The sequence below is a fragment of the Petaurus breviceps genome, unplaced genomic scaffold, assembly GCF_028583685.1.
Source record: "Petaurus breviceps papuanus isolate PSGF00001 unplaced genomic scaffold, PetGlider_PUasm1.0 37, whole genome shotgun sequence".
In the NCBI taxonomy this organism is placed as follows: domain Eukaryota; kingdom Metazoa; phylum Chordata; class Mammalia; order Diprotodontia; family Petauridae; genus Petaurus; species Petaurus breviceps.
In genome coordinates, this window is record NW_027186296.1 from 77,027,579 (window position 1) to 77,044,118 (window position 16,540).

A 16,540-nucleotide genomic window follows, 5' to 3' on the forward strand; every position below is an offset into this window, starting at 1 on the left:
GTTACTTAACCTCAACTGCTTTAAAAAAAAAAAAAAAGGAGAAGAATTAGAACCAATGGGAGGAACCACAAGAAAGAAGAAACAAAAGAAAACAACTAAAAAGAGAGCACATAGTATGCTTCTATTTGCATTCAGACTCCATAGTTCTTTCTCTAGATGTGGATGGCATCTTCCACCATGAGTCTTTCGGAGTTGTCTTAGATCCTTGCATTGCTGAAAAGGGCCAAGTCTACCAAAGTCAGTCATCACACAATGTGGCTGTTACTGTGTACAACGTTCTCCTGGTTCTGCTCATTTCACTCAGATGTAAAGTCTTTCCAGACTGTCCTGAAGTCTGCCTGCTCATCATTTTTTATAGCACAATAGCACACCATTACATTCATATACCACAACTTGTTCAGTCATTCCCCAATTAATGAGCTTCCCCTTAATTTCCAATTCTTGGCCACCACAAAAAGAGCTGCTATAAATATTTTTGTACCTATGGTTCCTTTTCCCATATGTATGATCTCTTTAGGATAAAGACTTGGAAGTGGTATTGCTGGGTCAAAGGGTATGTACAGTTTTATAGCCCTTTGGGCATGGTTCCAAATTGTTCTTCAGAATGGCTAGATTGGTTCACAATTCCACCAACAATGCATTAGTGTTCCAATTTTCCCATATCTTCTCCAATATTTATCATATTCCTGTTTCATGTTAGTCAATCTGATAAATATGATGTGGTACCTCAGAGTTGTTTTGATTTGCATTTCTCTAATCAATAATGATTTAGAGTTTCCTTCTTCAATTTTCCTATAATACTTTGGATCTTCATTTGTCGCAACTCCATTCTACTATGAACTATTTATTTATGAACATGTCATATTCCTCCTAATAGAGCATAAGTTTCTTGAAGGCAGCGCGGGTGCCATTTTTTTATCTTTATGTTCTTAGGTTCTAAATTCTCAATAAAAACTCACATTTACATAGAACTTTAAGGTTTATACATTGCTTTTCTTACAAAAATCCTATGAGGTAAACAGTGTAATTATTATTACCCCCATATTACAGACAAAGAAACTGAAGGTCAGGGAAGATAAATGATTTTTCCAGGGTCACAAAATTAATAAGTGTTGGATCTGGGACTCAAAATCAGGTTGCTTTTTCCAGCATACCACACTACCTCCCTAATATAATAAGTGTTCATTAAATGGTACAGGTGTAAAAGGACTAGATTTGGAGTCAAGGATAGGCTCTAGTCTCAACCTATCCATCAAGTCTCCATATGGACTTTGGCAAATGACTTCAATACTCTGGGATTCCATTTCCTTGTGAGTATAATGAGGACATTTGAGAATATCTTTAGGTCTGATTCCAACTCTGACATTTTCTATTTCTAGGACTCCTAACAATGGTGATGATGTTATCATTCTCTGGAGTACTCAAGCAAGTTTAAAGGATAAGAAAAGGGACACTGTCCTGTCAAAGCTGTTGCCCAAAATATGATAGAGATTATGAAGCACCTGCAGAAGGCTTCATCTTATCCTTTCCAGGACATTCAGAAAAAGAAGAGGTGAGGAATAACTGGGAAGAAGAAGGCCAATGGCAAACCCAGAAACCACAGGAAAGAAGAGCAGTAAAGCAGAATATGGAGAAAGCATAAAGGGATGTGATCAAGGAAACAGGCCCCAGATGGACAGGAATGGCTGGGAAAGCCTAAATAACGACATGAATAAATAACACAACATAAATTATACCCACATGCACCTTTCATACTCCTGTGCAGAGCCTGGTGCTTCCACCAAACATTCACATTTGTCATACTGTCCTTGAGTCACTAGGGGATGTTTGGGAGAAGATAATCTGTAATTCCTGGTTCTTACAGAAAATCACATTTATCATATGGCTTCACCACAGTATCTGGTTTATTTGCTAGGTGCAGATATGCATTTATTTAGTGAGATTTATAAAACTGTGCTCACTGCAAAATGCCCCTTGAGACAGGTAAGGCAGACCAATGCTCAATGCAATCTTGTTAGCACATCTCAGCTTCAGTCCTACCCATGACTCCCTCTTCTCCCCTCCATATATTGCACTCTTGGCATTTGCTCTAAGATATTCAAGAGCTGTAGTAAATGAAGTATTTTATGTAAAAAGAAAAACCCATACAAATACCCCACTCCAGTTCCACGGCAGGCTAGAATATGAAAAACACTGTAAATGTACATTATTATTACTGGAGTGTCTGGCGAACTTACATCTGGAACTAAATCAAATTACCCATCTGTTGGGTTTGCATCTTTCTTTCAACTTTAATTTTTCAATTGCTTGAAAGAATAACTTTGTAACTATCAGGGAACTGAAGAGTCATGTAAGAAAGGGGAAAAACTTGTAGGGAAACTCTTGATTCTGGCCTAGCTATCTTCCTGAAATGGTACTCTCCTCTCCATTTGCAAACATCTCATTCTGCTATGATTGTTATTTTTTTTACCCCTTTCACTGGATGGCTTTTCTGAACTCCCTTAGATTTCTGTGGGAAATGGTCTACCAAAATTACAGCCCTCTTCTAGTCTATGGCTTTAGGAGATTGAAATGACCCAGCCCCAAAGGTACCATTTGCTTCTGTTTACCACAAATAAAAATAACAATGCAAAAGACTCTTCCAGGGTCCATGAATCATCCATTTAAGTAACAAAGGATAACAAGATACTCAGGGGCAGGGCATGAGATAGGAATAGCTTTCAGGCAGCTTATTGACCTAAGTCCTATGCAGCAGCAAAGAAATGGAAAAAGTGCTTGTAACTGTCTCTTACTCAATGGTAAGAAAATGAATAGAACAGTATTCTGAACTTTCAATATGACAAATTTTCATAAAATACTATTTCTGGTGGAGTAGGACAATTTAATTTCACTCCCAGAAAAACAGACTTAAAACAACAGCAGTATTGTACACAAACAAGCCGGGGACTGTGGCTAAGTTGTAGAACCTGTTTTACATTCCTTACCTGATATTGACTAATGCATGGGTCACCTTGCTGGCTGCTTCTTTCCACTGGCCCGTGTTGGTTGAAATCCTCAGGACTAAAGAAAGGAGAGAACACAGAATTATCAAACCCACAGCTATCAAAAAAACCAAGAACAGAGATTAAAAATGCTTCCTGAGGTGAGATCCTCAAATAAGACATTTTCTTGGAAAGGCTTTTCTTTTTATATTGCCGTACAGTCCTGTTTCATAGGATCACATATAGTCACTCCATTTCAAGATGGTTCTTTTCTTCTTTCTCTCTTTGGCATCCCCGGCCTCCTCTAAGTCAGCTGTAACTAGTCTCCGGCCAAGCCAAAGGGAATACCTGTAGTAAAGCCAGTATACCACATCACAGCAGCCTTTAAAGCTATTTGTCTTCCCAGACTGCTACTAGTTTCTGTCAAAGCCCTCTTTGGTCAGGAAGAATAAACAGGGGCATCTGAAATTTCCCCAATTGTTTTTCCTAATAATTCATTAAGAAAAAATGAAGTGAAGGAAAAAATACTTGTTGTCCAGATTGCATGCAGTTGGAGAGAGGTCCCTTGCGTTGGCATAGCAAATACATATATCTAAGATAGGCACTGCAGATGGATGGACAATGAACAAAATTAAACAGGAGGACAAAGGGGAAAAGCTTAAATGCATCTAGGAAATTATACAGGGTTTTAGATAATTCCCAAGCTGCTCTCTAATATAAAACCCCAGCTTTTTAACACCACCGTTCTCCTAGTGATGCCATGTTTGCAAATATTAGAACCCTACAAACTCTGAATATGGAATGGAATGGAATAACCTGGCTGCACCTGGTCTAAGTTGGGTGCACCCTATTTCCAATAATAACCAATCTATAAGAACTGGCATAAGGGATATAATCCAGGCAGGTATGACCATAAAAGGATACTGGTCAGTGAGGAATAACAAACAAACAGGCAGCCCAAGTACTGTAGTAGTACCCATAATATGGTAAAGATCTAGCAAAAGACCTCCAGATCATGGACAATAGCATAGGTTGAAGAGGCATAAATGGACTATAATCTATTGTGCAGAATACCCACAGCAACTAAAGATGGCACATCCACTGAAGGATAAGTTGTTTTCTATCTTGTTTTCCCATCCCAGCTAGGTCTTATCCCCTAGCCTAGAGTACTGAGGAACCTGTGGCCTTCTAGGTCCTTGGGTGTGGCTTTTGACTGAGTCCAAGTTTTACAGAACAAATCTTTTTACTTAGGGAATTTGTTCTGTGAAATTTGGATTTAGTCAAAGGACCACACTTGAGGACCTAGAGGGCTACATGTGGCCTTGAGGCCATAGGTTCCCCACCCCTGGCCTAGACATTCACTGGAAACCTGAGATGAGCTCCTTTTTTTTTGTTCGTTTGGTTTTTTTGCTTTTTGGAGGGCAGATGGGGTTAAGTGACTTGCCTAAGGTCACATGGCTACTTTTTGTGTTAAGTGTCTGAGGCCAGATTTGAACTCAGGTCCTCCTGACTCCAGGGCCAGTGCTCTATTCACTGTGCCACCTAGCCGTCCCATGAGATGAGCTTCTTGTATTATTCCCTCTACCCATCTTCAAAGTAGGGTGATGCAAATTCCTTTCCTTATTAGACCTAAACTCCTGCCCTGTCCATCTAGTCCCAACAAGTAGCAGCTTGAAAATGCTATCAAGCATAGCATTTCCTCTGACAGCTTCATATTCATAAAGCTCTCCCTCTATAGTCAATATCATCTGTAGTTTTCTCTATAGACAGACAGGATCCCGTCAGCCTAGCACAGAGCATTCCATATTGCAGGCATGAAGTATTCTTCAAATAAATGAATGCAGAGAGAAGAGTCAACATTTGATACCTGTGCTAAGACTCTGTCCTTTCTAAAGAGGAGAAAAAGAAGGGTGAGGCCCAAATCACAAGAAATCTGATGGCTGCCAATGATACTTAAAAAATTAGGGTTAGGATCAAATTTAGTTGATGGAAAGCCACCATGAATCCTAGCAAGTTTTTGCCAGTGACAGTGTACTAGTACAGCAGGAGCAGAATGGGAGGAAGGAAAATACAGAGGAGAGGAGAAACCAGTGGCTGAGTTGGGAAAATAAAACTCAACTGGCTCCTAAATATCTAGTTCCAGAAATGCCTCACTTCCAAAAATTCATTCAATTTTGTGAAAAGGAAGATAAGATGAAGTACTAATACAACTTTACCAGAATGCAGTTTTTCCAATTTATTTAATGCAGAGAAACTAGCTACCATTCCAATTTACATCCCCAAGCCTGGACGTGGGCAGCAACACTTCATCCAGCAAAAGTGCAAATTTATTCACATAACTCAAGGGATACATTTCAACAGGTCAGATGCCTTCATTCCAACCCAATTGTTGTAGCCTAGATAAATTCACTGGTTCATCCACTCAATTATTCTTTCAGAGGGGCATTGTATGTTGTCCACTTGTTACAGCTGTCAGCAACCTCCTATCAACTTTGCCCCCCCCCTTGCAAATAAGGACCTGAAGAGTCTCACTGACTTTCTGGGGTTTAAACAAAATAAGTTCCATTGGAACTAGAAATATACAGACCAGACACAATAGCTCTAAAAACCAGAAGGACCAGAGTTCAAATATGACCTCAGACACTTAACACTTACTAGCTGTGTAACCTTGGGCAAGTCACTTACCCCTAATTGCCCTGCCTTCCCCCTTCCAAAAAAAAAAAAAAGAATGAAAACCATTTGGTGAGTGACCTTACCTTTTAGTAAAGGTCTTCTTTGCTGTCAGGTAATCCCTAGAGTTAATCATGTTCCCTGCCCCACCCCCAAACTCCTAGGGTGTCCCCCCAATCACAATATACAACCTGTGATATAGGGAGAAAGGAAGATGCCTCAAGGAATCAGAGACAAAGGAGGGGAAGAGAGATGCTTTCACAGGTACCCTTGGAGAGCCATGTAGAGTTGAGTGTTGCTGCCATTTGGTTCCTGCCCTCCATTCTGCAGTGTATTTTCTGGTGGCATTCTTCCCTTCCCCAGTTTACTTATCAAAGTACCACAGGATACCCACCACCCATTTCTTTCTTTTGGCAGGTCTGAGAGTCTTCACGTTGGCCTGCCTCTCTTTTGTGCAGGCAGCAACAGCAATTAGCTGTTGTTAGTGGGCTGGGTGAATGCCTTGATTGGGTGGGCAGGCAGGCAGGCAAGATTATCATCAAAGGCTTTCCCCCATTTTTCCTCTGCTTGTTGAAAAATAACTGCATTCCTCTGCAGGTCAAGCAGTCTCAGGACAACTCTGCCCTGCTGAAGCTTTGTTTTTATGAAAGATCACAGCCAATCTAGGTATATGCAAACTACACAAAGGCCTGTAATCTTGGCATAGAAAAGCCAAGAGTCTGGGTAGGCATCGATTACATTTCTTAATCAGAGAGCCATGTCTGTCACAAGCTAATAATGTCACAAGAGAAATCTACTGGAGGTACAGCTGTGTCATCTCCTACAGAAGTGTATTCTCCTAATAATTCTCCATGTCATCTCTTCTCAGCATCCTGTAAAATTTCAGTTGTTACTAAGAGTAAATATTCCTTCAAATGTTCTTAGTTCAGTGTTTGATTCCACCCTACAGGGAAGATCTTGAAACTTATATTCTTTCCCCTCTATCTTCCAGCAGGTTTTAAGTTGCACACCATTCTTGTGGCTCTCCAGTTTCTTCCTTCCATCTGCCTCATGTCCCTAGCCTAGTATGATGCCCATCAACCAAAACAAGCATCTACTAAGTTTTTACTTTGTGCCAGGCACTATACTAAGTACTGAGACTATAAATACAAATGGTAAAACAATCACTATGCTCTAGAAACTTACACTGTAACATGAACATCAGTTCTCATTCTCTGTCCCCACTCTTTAAGCACTATTTTGCCAGCCTTACGTAGTTCCTTTAAAAGCTTTTCTCGCAAGTCAATCCTTCTATTAGTCTCTCCTCCTCATTCTCCTGGGACCTGCTCCAGTTTCCCTCTATATTTTTTCCCACGTACAGGAATCCTAGACAGAAGGTAGGTTTTCTTTTTCAGTGGAAGGAAGAGAGGGGCTCTCCATGTCAGGTTCTGAGGCTTGGCTCCTTGCTTCTAGCTAAGGCCCAAGGTTTGGGCCTCTGCAGAATACAAACTAACATTTAACCTGATCACCAGGTTCTTCATCCAAACCACAGTCTAACTCCCTCTAGACATATGACCTTCATTCAGAAACAACTTTCAGTCCTTTTGGTTTTAAGGTAAATTTACTAATGAGCCAGTCTGTAAATAATAAATTTATAAGGAAATATGCTCTCCAGTCTCCTTCTGTCCTTATAAATTAATTCAAATAATCACTAGGACCACACAATGCTCTCTGAAATCTAATACTTGGTCATAAATACTAAGAATACGTAATGTTCCCTATAATACAATCATTTTGGAATTGAAAGTATCTCTGCTCCCCACCATTAATTTCTACCTTTCATCTTGCCTCCAAAGAATCACTGAATGTGAGAGCTGGAAAAGGATTATCTCATCTAAGACTTCCATTTTATAAAGGAGGACACTGAAGCCCAGAGATGGGATGACTTGCCCAGAGTCACACAGTAAACTAGCAGCAGAGGTGGAGCTAGAATGAAAGTCTCCTCACTTCTACTCCCATGCTCCTTCTAGAGCACAAGGCTATCTCAAGATGTTTACTAAATCAGGTCTCTAAATTCATGGTCCTCTCCAGTTTATCTCACACCCTCAAAGAGAAGGACATGAGGGAAATTCCAGTGACATGAAACATGAGTAACTGAAGGCAGAAAAGATACTTTTTAAGCCTTCTCTGCTTAGCAGAGGGAAGAAGCGAGGGGCCTCTGTAGCCTCCAGGCCAGAAAACAGACAACAGGAGAGGTTTCTATTATATTCTATTTCTATATATAGAGTCCCTCCTATGTGACAACAGGGCAGATTATGGTAAAGAAGAGGGTATTAAAGGATATAAGGGTAAGAAGAAAGGAAGGGCAGCTCACCCATTGAATAGAGATTGTCGAAGCTCTGGTGCATCCGGATAATCTCATAGTACAGCTCATCATAGCTGCTAGGGGTGGGCAGGAATGTGTCGCCATAAGTGATAAACATATTAAATAAGTTCACAACCTAGAAGAGAATCAATATCAGCGATTCTGGAGAACAATGTGGGGCTATGCCCTAATGATTATTAAACTATGCATACCCTTTGGCCCAGCAATACCACTACTAAATCAAAGAAAAAGGAAAAGGATGCATATATGCAAAAATATTTATAGCAGATCTTTTTGTGGTGATAAAGAATTGGAAACTGAGGAGATGCCCATCAGTTGGGGAATAACTGATCAAGTTGTGGCATATGATTGTGAAGGAACACTATACTATTGTGCTATAAGAAATGCCTAGGGGAATGGTTTCATAAAAATATGGGAGAACCTATATGAACTGATGCAAAGTGAACTGAGCAGAATCAGGAGATCATTATACATATTAACAGTAATATGATCAAATGTGAAAGACTTAGCTCCTTCGATCAATACAATGATCCAAGACAATTCCAGTGGATTCATGATGAAAAAATACTATCCACCTCCAGAGAGGACTGATGAACTTTGAGTACAAATTTAAGTATAATTTTCTCACTTTATTTTTCTTGCCTTTTTTTGGCAATATGGCTAATATGGAAATATGTGTTGCATAATTTCACATATATAATTGATATCATATTGTTTGCCTTCTCAGTGGGTGGGGAAAGGGTACAACGGAAGAAGAGAATTTTGGAAATCAAAAAATGTTTTTAAAGAATGTAAAAAATAAATAAATAATTGGGGGGGGGGCCAAAATAATCAACAGTTGCAGTCAGAGGTATTAGGCTATGAACACTTGGAAGGATACTAAACTGGGAAGTTCATTAGAGGGAATAATGTTACTTGAGAGCTTCACCTCTAACCCATCAGAGAAACACGGCTCTAAAGAGTACTAAAAATGCCAGTTGGTCACAAACAGGAGAAGACATCACAGGACTATTCTTATCCATCAGTCTACTGGATAAGTTCTTTGTTACTGATAGCTGTAGCACAAAATTTCTCCCTAGTTAGTTGAGGACATACTAGTTATGTACACTAGGTCCTGCTTCAACACTCTTTCCCATAAGACAATATTCATGAGGAGAAACCAGAGCCCTGGATTTTGGGAAGGGAAGGAAGAGGGATAGGAAAGGGTGGAAGGAAAGGAATAGGATTCTCATAGGGACTAGGATACCATCTAAGAGCAAAGCAGAAAGCTGAGACACCCTAGTGGCTTAATCCCCAGAATTCTGGTGACTGCTCTAAACCATGCCCTAAACCCTAAACCATCTGGTTGGGAGGAAGAAAGTCAGAAGGAATGAGGATTCAGAAATGAATAGATAGGTTTTCTCATTACTCACCATAAGAGCCAACGTGAAAATGTTGTGTTTGGCCAAGAGCACAGTTTCATTGGACATAAGAAACTTCAGCAAGTTGATCAAAGCTAAAAGAATGAAAACAGAAAACCTTTTCAACAAGCTGCTTATATACAACCAATGAAATTAATTGAAAGCAGACTAGTGCAAAATTCCAGATAAGGAGAATGAGCTGAGCCCTAGTGACTGGTTCCTGCTGCCAAGGACTCTAAGGCAGGCAGCAGATAAGATACTTCACAGAAAGCAGTGACCCTCCATAGCATATGTCTGCTGAGTTGCCATAGAAGATTCTTTTTAAAAATCTACTTCTTTTTGCTGCTTCTTAAACAGCAATTAGGCACAGAAAATTGACTACAAAACTGACATCTTGGTGTTCCAAATTTACTCCCACTTGGTGATTTCCCCATCAAATCTGCTCAATTTACAAGTCAAAATGAGGTGGGGTTTTTTTTTCTGCCTGCCAGCATTTCAAGCTACTCCAAGATTCAGCCATGTTATCTGTTCCATCGTCACTACTTATAAGAACAACTTAAACAGGTTTTACTAGCCACTAGTTGTTCTTGGAACAGGACAACCACCAGCTGGAATCTGAGAAAGAGGAATAGTACAATGAAGGATAAATATTATCTAGGTTACATTTCAAACATTACCAAGATAGCCCTTCTGACTGTAGCCATGTGTACAGAAAAGGTCTTCTCTCTACCAAGCAAACAGAGGAAGAGATTGCTAAAAACAAGCAATCTCAGTAAAGAAACTGAATGCTCAACCTCAGACTCTAAGGACAGCTTTAAAGGTGTTTTGGCAAATAAATCTTAAGCATAAAAGAAGTCCTCAATAGCTGTCTTGTCCTCTCTCACCCAGGACATCTGTCTCTCAAAAGAAATCTGCTCCATGTCCATCTGGAATAGTTCCCCTGCACCCTGCTTCCCCATCTGAAGGCAGGCTACAGGAAAGGGATGTAGCAGATGCAGGCAACCATAAGCCTAGCTCTTTTGTCTTCTCACACCACAATGTCTCCTCCCTTTCCTTTCTCACTCTTCCTAGGAAGATATCAGGCTCACCCTCTCTTTCCTGTAAAACTCAGAAGCCATGCCACTCGCTAAGAGAGATACGACATCTACCCTACTCCAGACTGGAAAGCTTTGGAAAAACAAAGTGTGGGCTTTAGCATGGAATAGCAGGGGGATACAGTGATGAGTAAAGTGTAAGCCTCCTGGACACCTGGTCCCTACTATTTTGACTAAGCCCAGATGTAGTTGGGGAATGGGAAGAGAGAAAGACCACAGGAGACTGGCTCTGCTCATATTGTTTCTGTTGCTTGTGCCACCTCCTTATAAAAACAGGTTAGTAAGGTTGAAGCAGGCAACTGGATCCTCTCCTGAATCTACCCACCTGGACTCTTAATCTCCAAATGTCCTCTGGGCCCCTATGACCAGAAAATATTCTTTTGAGTTGCTGTCTCATTACATTGAATCAGTTGTTAATAGAAAATGGAAACGTGCCTAGGATCACTAGGACACTGCTTCCAGGGCCAAGTGGAGAGGTGGGAGCAAGGGGAAAGGGAGATATTTAATTTAAAAAAGCAAACAGTTGCAAACCTTCTTCCTTAAAGTACCTTCTAACCAAGTTTAAGGAACTTCCTTTCTGTCCCTAAGCTCAACACAAACCTTGCCAATGACTAACAAGACACCTGTTATGTGGACTCAGGAAACTCCCAAGGGAAAACAGAAGAGTGTAAGCGAGCAATGTATATAGGAATGCCACAGAATGCAATACATGAATACACAGGTTTCCCATACAAGCATTCAATTGGGGCTCTTCATCCTAGGCACACACAGTGCAGGAATGCAGGCTCAGCACTGGCAATCTGGTAATTAAGGGCCTAAAACCTGAAAAAAATGAAAGAGGGAGAGGGAGGAGAAAGGCAATGGGAATGATTTGTTGCTACTGAGTTGGAGCAAAGCTAGTCCTGTTCTCTGGGATTTCAGAGTCTGTGATGGCAAAGTGGTGAATAGGGAAGGAAAAAGCAAGGGAGCAATATTGGCACAGGCTATGAAGCAGCACAATTCTGGGCTGCCACAGACACCAAGGGAACCAAACAGCTTCCAACCAAAAAAAGTGGAATCCTGAAAGTCCAGAGAAGCAGAGCCAGGGGTAGTGTGCTTATAGGAGCCATAAGATCATCCAGGCAGAACCTAAGCCAATATCGTCTCAATGTTGTCTTGAGGCAGCTAGGTGGTGAGGTGGATAAAGCACTGGGTCTGGAATCATGAAGATCTGAGTTCAAATCCAACTTCAGACACTTACTTGCTATGTGACTCTGGGAAGTTTCCTCAACTATATAACCCAGTTAATAATAGCAACTACCTCACAGGGTGAAGACTGAATGAGACAATATTTGTAAAGTGCTCAGCATGGTGACTCCCACAGAGTAGGAGCTATAAAAAGGTTATTCCCTTCATACAGATCCAAGAACCCTCTAAGATGCTGAAACACAGCAAAGCAAATCCCTGAACAGCTACTGCTGGCCTCCTGTATGAGGAAGCACACATTCTCTTTTTTTATGCCCTAATTATCTCACTGCTTCCTCCTTCAATGGCTCCCAAAACCTGAACAGCAGTTCAGCCACCTGGAACATCAATATTCAATTTAAGAGACATTTAAGTGCCTATTATTTTCAAAGACCTGGAAATGCGAAGGTTGAAAAAGTATATAGTTCCTGCCCTCAAAGAACCTGCAATCTATTGGTGAAGAGTTAAGACACAAAAGCAAAACAGAATAATACGAGGATAACGTGATAGAGTCTAGATAAAGAGTGAATATGAAATAAGATGATAAAGGCCCTAGGAGTACCAGATCTCAAACTATACTACCAAGCAGATCCATTAAAACTACTTGATTTGGGTTGACCAATAGTACAAGTTAGTTTCCTAAGATGCAGGAGCAATCCAACATAGCAACACAATGTTTGATAAATTCAAGGATTGTAACTGCAGTAAAAAGACTCATTATTGGACCAAAAGTGCTGGGAGAGTCAGAAAGAAGTCTGGCTGAAATTTGGCTTAGATCAATTTCTTATGTAATATACCACACAATAAGTTCCAAATGGATAGTAAACCCAGGTATAAAAGGGGACATCATAAACAAATTAGAAAAGCAGGGGAAAAGATACCTTTCTCAAACATGGATAAAGAATTCTTGAATAAGAGATAGAAAGGATCACAGGTGATAAAACAGACAGCTTTGATTACATAAATTTCTAAAACTTTCACACAAAATCAATGCAATTAGAATTGGAAGGGAAACCATTCATCTTTAAGAATATGTCTCTCATAAAGGTCTTATATCCAATATATAGGCAGATATGTGGCATAGTGGGTAAAGTGCTAGTCCTGGAGTCTGTCTTCAGACATGAAGTCTCAGGGGAAGGAAATTACCAGTGAGTAGAAGGGGGATAAAGTTCAAGGACTCTCTCTAAATAAGGTAACATTTGGGTTAAGCTTTAAAGCATAGTTAGGAATCTGACAGGTAAAGAGGGAGAGAGAATATGGAAAGTATGGGGAACAGCATGAAAAAAGGCACAGAGATACTAGAGTAGCTACTATGTTTAGTGGACAGAGATGAAGTCCAGTTTGGTTGGGGATTAGAGTACATGAAGTAGATCTATTAATATAAAGTTAAAAGGGTAGGGTTGTACCAATGCAGCCAAAATTAGAAAGGAAGCAGGAAACTGGACAAAAACTTTATATTGAGTTTCTCTCATAAAAGTCTCATTTCTCAAATATACAGGGATCTAAGCCAAATGTATAAAAATGCAAGCTATTTCCCAATTGATAAACGGTCAAAGGATATGCACAGTTTTCTGAAGAAGTTCAAGCAAACATAGATCATATGAAAAAAAATGCCTTAAATCACTAATTAAAGAAATGCAAATCAAAACACCTCCAACATGCCACCTCACTTACACCCATCAGACTGGCTAACAGGACAGAAAAGGAAAATGACAAATGCTGGAAGGGATTTGGAAAAACTAGGACACTAATGCACTGTTGGTATGGACTTGTGAAATGTCCAACTATCTGTAGAATAATGTGGACCTATGCCCAAAGGACTATTAAATTGTGCATACCCTTTGACCCAGAAATACCACTACTAGATCTGTATACCAAAGAGATCAAAGAAAAAGGGAAAAGATCCATATGTACAGAAATATTTATAGCAGCTCTTTTTGTAGGGCAAAGAATTACATTGAGGGGATGCTCATCAATTGAGGAATGGCTGAACAAATTGTGGTATATAATTGTGACAGAAAACTAGTATTCTCTATGAAATAAGGAGGAGGGTTTCAGGAAAACATGGAAAGATGTACAGAAACTGATACAAAGTGAAGCAGAACTAGAACCTTATACACAGTAACAAATACTTTAATGAATATCAACTGTGAAAGACTTGGCTACTCTGATCAATACAACGATCCAGGACAATTTCAGAGGATTCATGATAAAAAATGTTACCCACCTCCAGAGAGAAAACCAATAAACTCTGAGTGTAAACTGAAGTATAATTTTTTCACTTTCTTTTTCTTATTTTTCAACATGGCTAATATGGAAATATTTTTTCATTTTTCACATGTATAATTGATATTATATTACTTGCCTTCTCAATGGGTGGAAAAGGGTCGAGAAAGAAGAAGAGAATTTGGAACTCAAAATTTTATAGAAAAATTCAGTTTTAGGCCTCAAATAAACTTAACTTCACTACTATAACTATAAACATAAAATCCTAATCCAATGACCAATAAGTGAATGTACCACTGGAGAAGCTGAATTATACCAATCTTCACACCCTCACCATATATAAATGAAACCAGAAGACTGAAGGAAGTTGAAGCCTAATGGAAGAATGGTTCAGGTTCTCCTTGCAATGGCAAAAAAAGGAATTGATATGGTTGGTTTTGGTATGAGTCCAAAGACAATAGCAAATATAAAATCACCTCATATTGCAGTGATTATGGTAAAGTATTTGCACAAAAAACAAAACACAACAAGAAACCCAACCCACTATGAAAATAATGGCAGATAAAGCACCAATAGCTGTTGTAAAGGATAAAGAGGTGGAAAAGCTATTTAAAAACCACCACAACAACAGTTCTGCAAAACTTTCCAGATTAATTCACTAAATATTCTTATACTTAGTGACTTCAATGCAACTGTGGGAATAAGTTAAAATGGTAAGAGATATATTAGAAAATATGGAACAGGAATAAAAAATGAGGTAAGTCAAAGAAAACAGACTAAATGAAAACCTCACACCTTTATATCATGAATATTTTTTTTTAGGTATCAATTCAAAAGGTGATGGATACAGTGAACAATTAAAAATATCACTAAAAAGGAAACATTTTAACTGACAGGGAATGACTTGTTACTGATGTGGGAGTCATTCCTGGATTAGCTGACTGTGAGGTCAGACCAAGTTGTTAAAGATTAAAATTAATACAAAGATAGAAGTAATAATAAAAATAACAATAAAAGATGTGATGTGCAATTAAAGCAACTCCAACTTGACCTATTTCAACAAGTTACTGATGATAAAAAGTGAGAAATGGATGCAAGAACATAGATACTGATCAAAACCATTTTATATAAAAATTTAACTATGTAAATCAACTGTCATAATGACAACAAAAAAGTCTAAGAAACACCTTAGTGAACAAAACTTGACTTACTTTCCAAGTGGAGAGATACAACAGCCACTAGCAAGATTTGTTTAAAATATTCTATAGAGAAAGATGCTAAAAGATATAAGATGTATTGCCTCATGAAGCAGAGAAGTAGTAGTGGGTAAAATCAATTTAAAGTAAGTCTGGGAAGAGATTCTAAATAAGCAAAATTGTTTTTATAATACTTTTTACCAAGTATAGTGGAATTACCACATTTGAACTCGAACATCATAGTCCCTTATATGTGCTTATGAAGGATGTGGCCATTTTAAAAACAAAAAGGAAAAAGCAGGTAAACTAGAGCAAGTATATAAAGAAATGACCTGTGCTAGAAATAATATAGTTTTAAGTGTGCTGCAGGATTGATTCTCAAAGCAAATGAAGAAGGGCTGGATACCAAAGGAAGTAGGAAAAAATTTTCAAACCTTATTTTTAAAAAAAGTGACAGAGAAAATACCAATAACTACCAACCCATATGATAACATTCCTACCTTGACAAAATTTTATTAAAATAATCTACATATTCATAGAGGGAATCCTTCATAAAAGTATTAGAAAAATACATGCAGACACTCATAAGTGATATTTGACAGTAGATATCTTTTTAAAAGTATATAATAATATTAAAGAGATACAAAGTCTCCTAAAGTGGCAGGATCCACTTCAATAATTTTTTTTTTTTTGCTTTTTGGAGGGGAGAAGGCAGGGTAATTAGGGTTAAGTGACTTGCCCAAGGTCACACAGCTAGTAAGTGTAAAGTGTCTGAGGCCGAATTTGAACTCAGGTCCTCCTGACTCCAGGCCAGTGCTCTATTCACTAAGCCACCTAGCTGCCCCCAATAATTTTTTTAAAAAACATTTTTAATGCTTTCCTAGTACCACATTCATTTCCCAATATATCCTTCCTACTCTAGCAAGCTTTCTTTTGTAAGAAAGATTTAATAGGAAAAAAAAAAGTAGTTTAGCTAACCATCACGATGACTGTACTTGACAATATACACAGCATTTCATACACATATTCCTCTACTTCTTTCCTGAAGGAAAGGGTATATTTTTCTCAACTTTTCTCAGAGTCCAAGCCTGGTCATAATAATTACAGAGCTTTCCGTTTTATTTTATTGTTCATTCTATTTACACTGCTGGCATTTTATTATTTGTTTTCCTGCTTCTGCTTACTTTACTCTGCATCAGTTTAATATTACATTATATTCATCTTTCATAATATATTTAGCTATTCACTAATCAATGGGTATCTACTTTGTTTCCAATTCTTTGCTACCACAAAAGTGGTGTAATTAATATTTTGGTTTATATGAAACTTTTTTTCTGTCTTTGATCTCCTCTTTTGTATAGATGCCTAGCAGTGAGATCTCTGG

The 16,540-nt window shown here is 38.7% G+C and overlaps 1 protein-coding gene across 9 annotated transcripts in view; it reads right to left on the reverse strand.

Moving 5' to 3' along the window:
* The window catches only part of ARMH3 (armadillo like helical domain containing 3), a 221,958-nt gene that overhangs the window by 103,049 nt on the left and 102,369 nt on the right, over nt 1–16,540 (reverse strand). For 8 of the 9 annotated variants that reach the window (XM_069098793.1, XM_069098794.1, XM_069098787.1 and 5 more), the window contains 3 exons: nt 9,429–9,511; nt 8,005–8,131; nt 2,985–3,060 (listed from right to left, as the gene is read on the reverse strand). In XM_069098793.1, coding sequence (XP_068954894.1) covers nt 2,985–3,060; nt 8,005–8,131; nt 9,429–9,511 — 286 coding nt within the window. The remainder of the gene's footprint in view (nt 1–2,984; nt 3,061–8,004; nt 8,132–9,428; nt 9,512–16,540) is intronic. The other variant, XM_069098795.1, reaches the window with a different exon arrangement.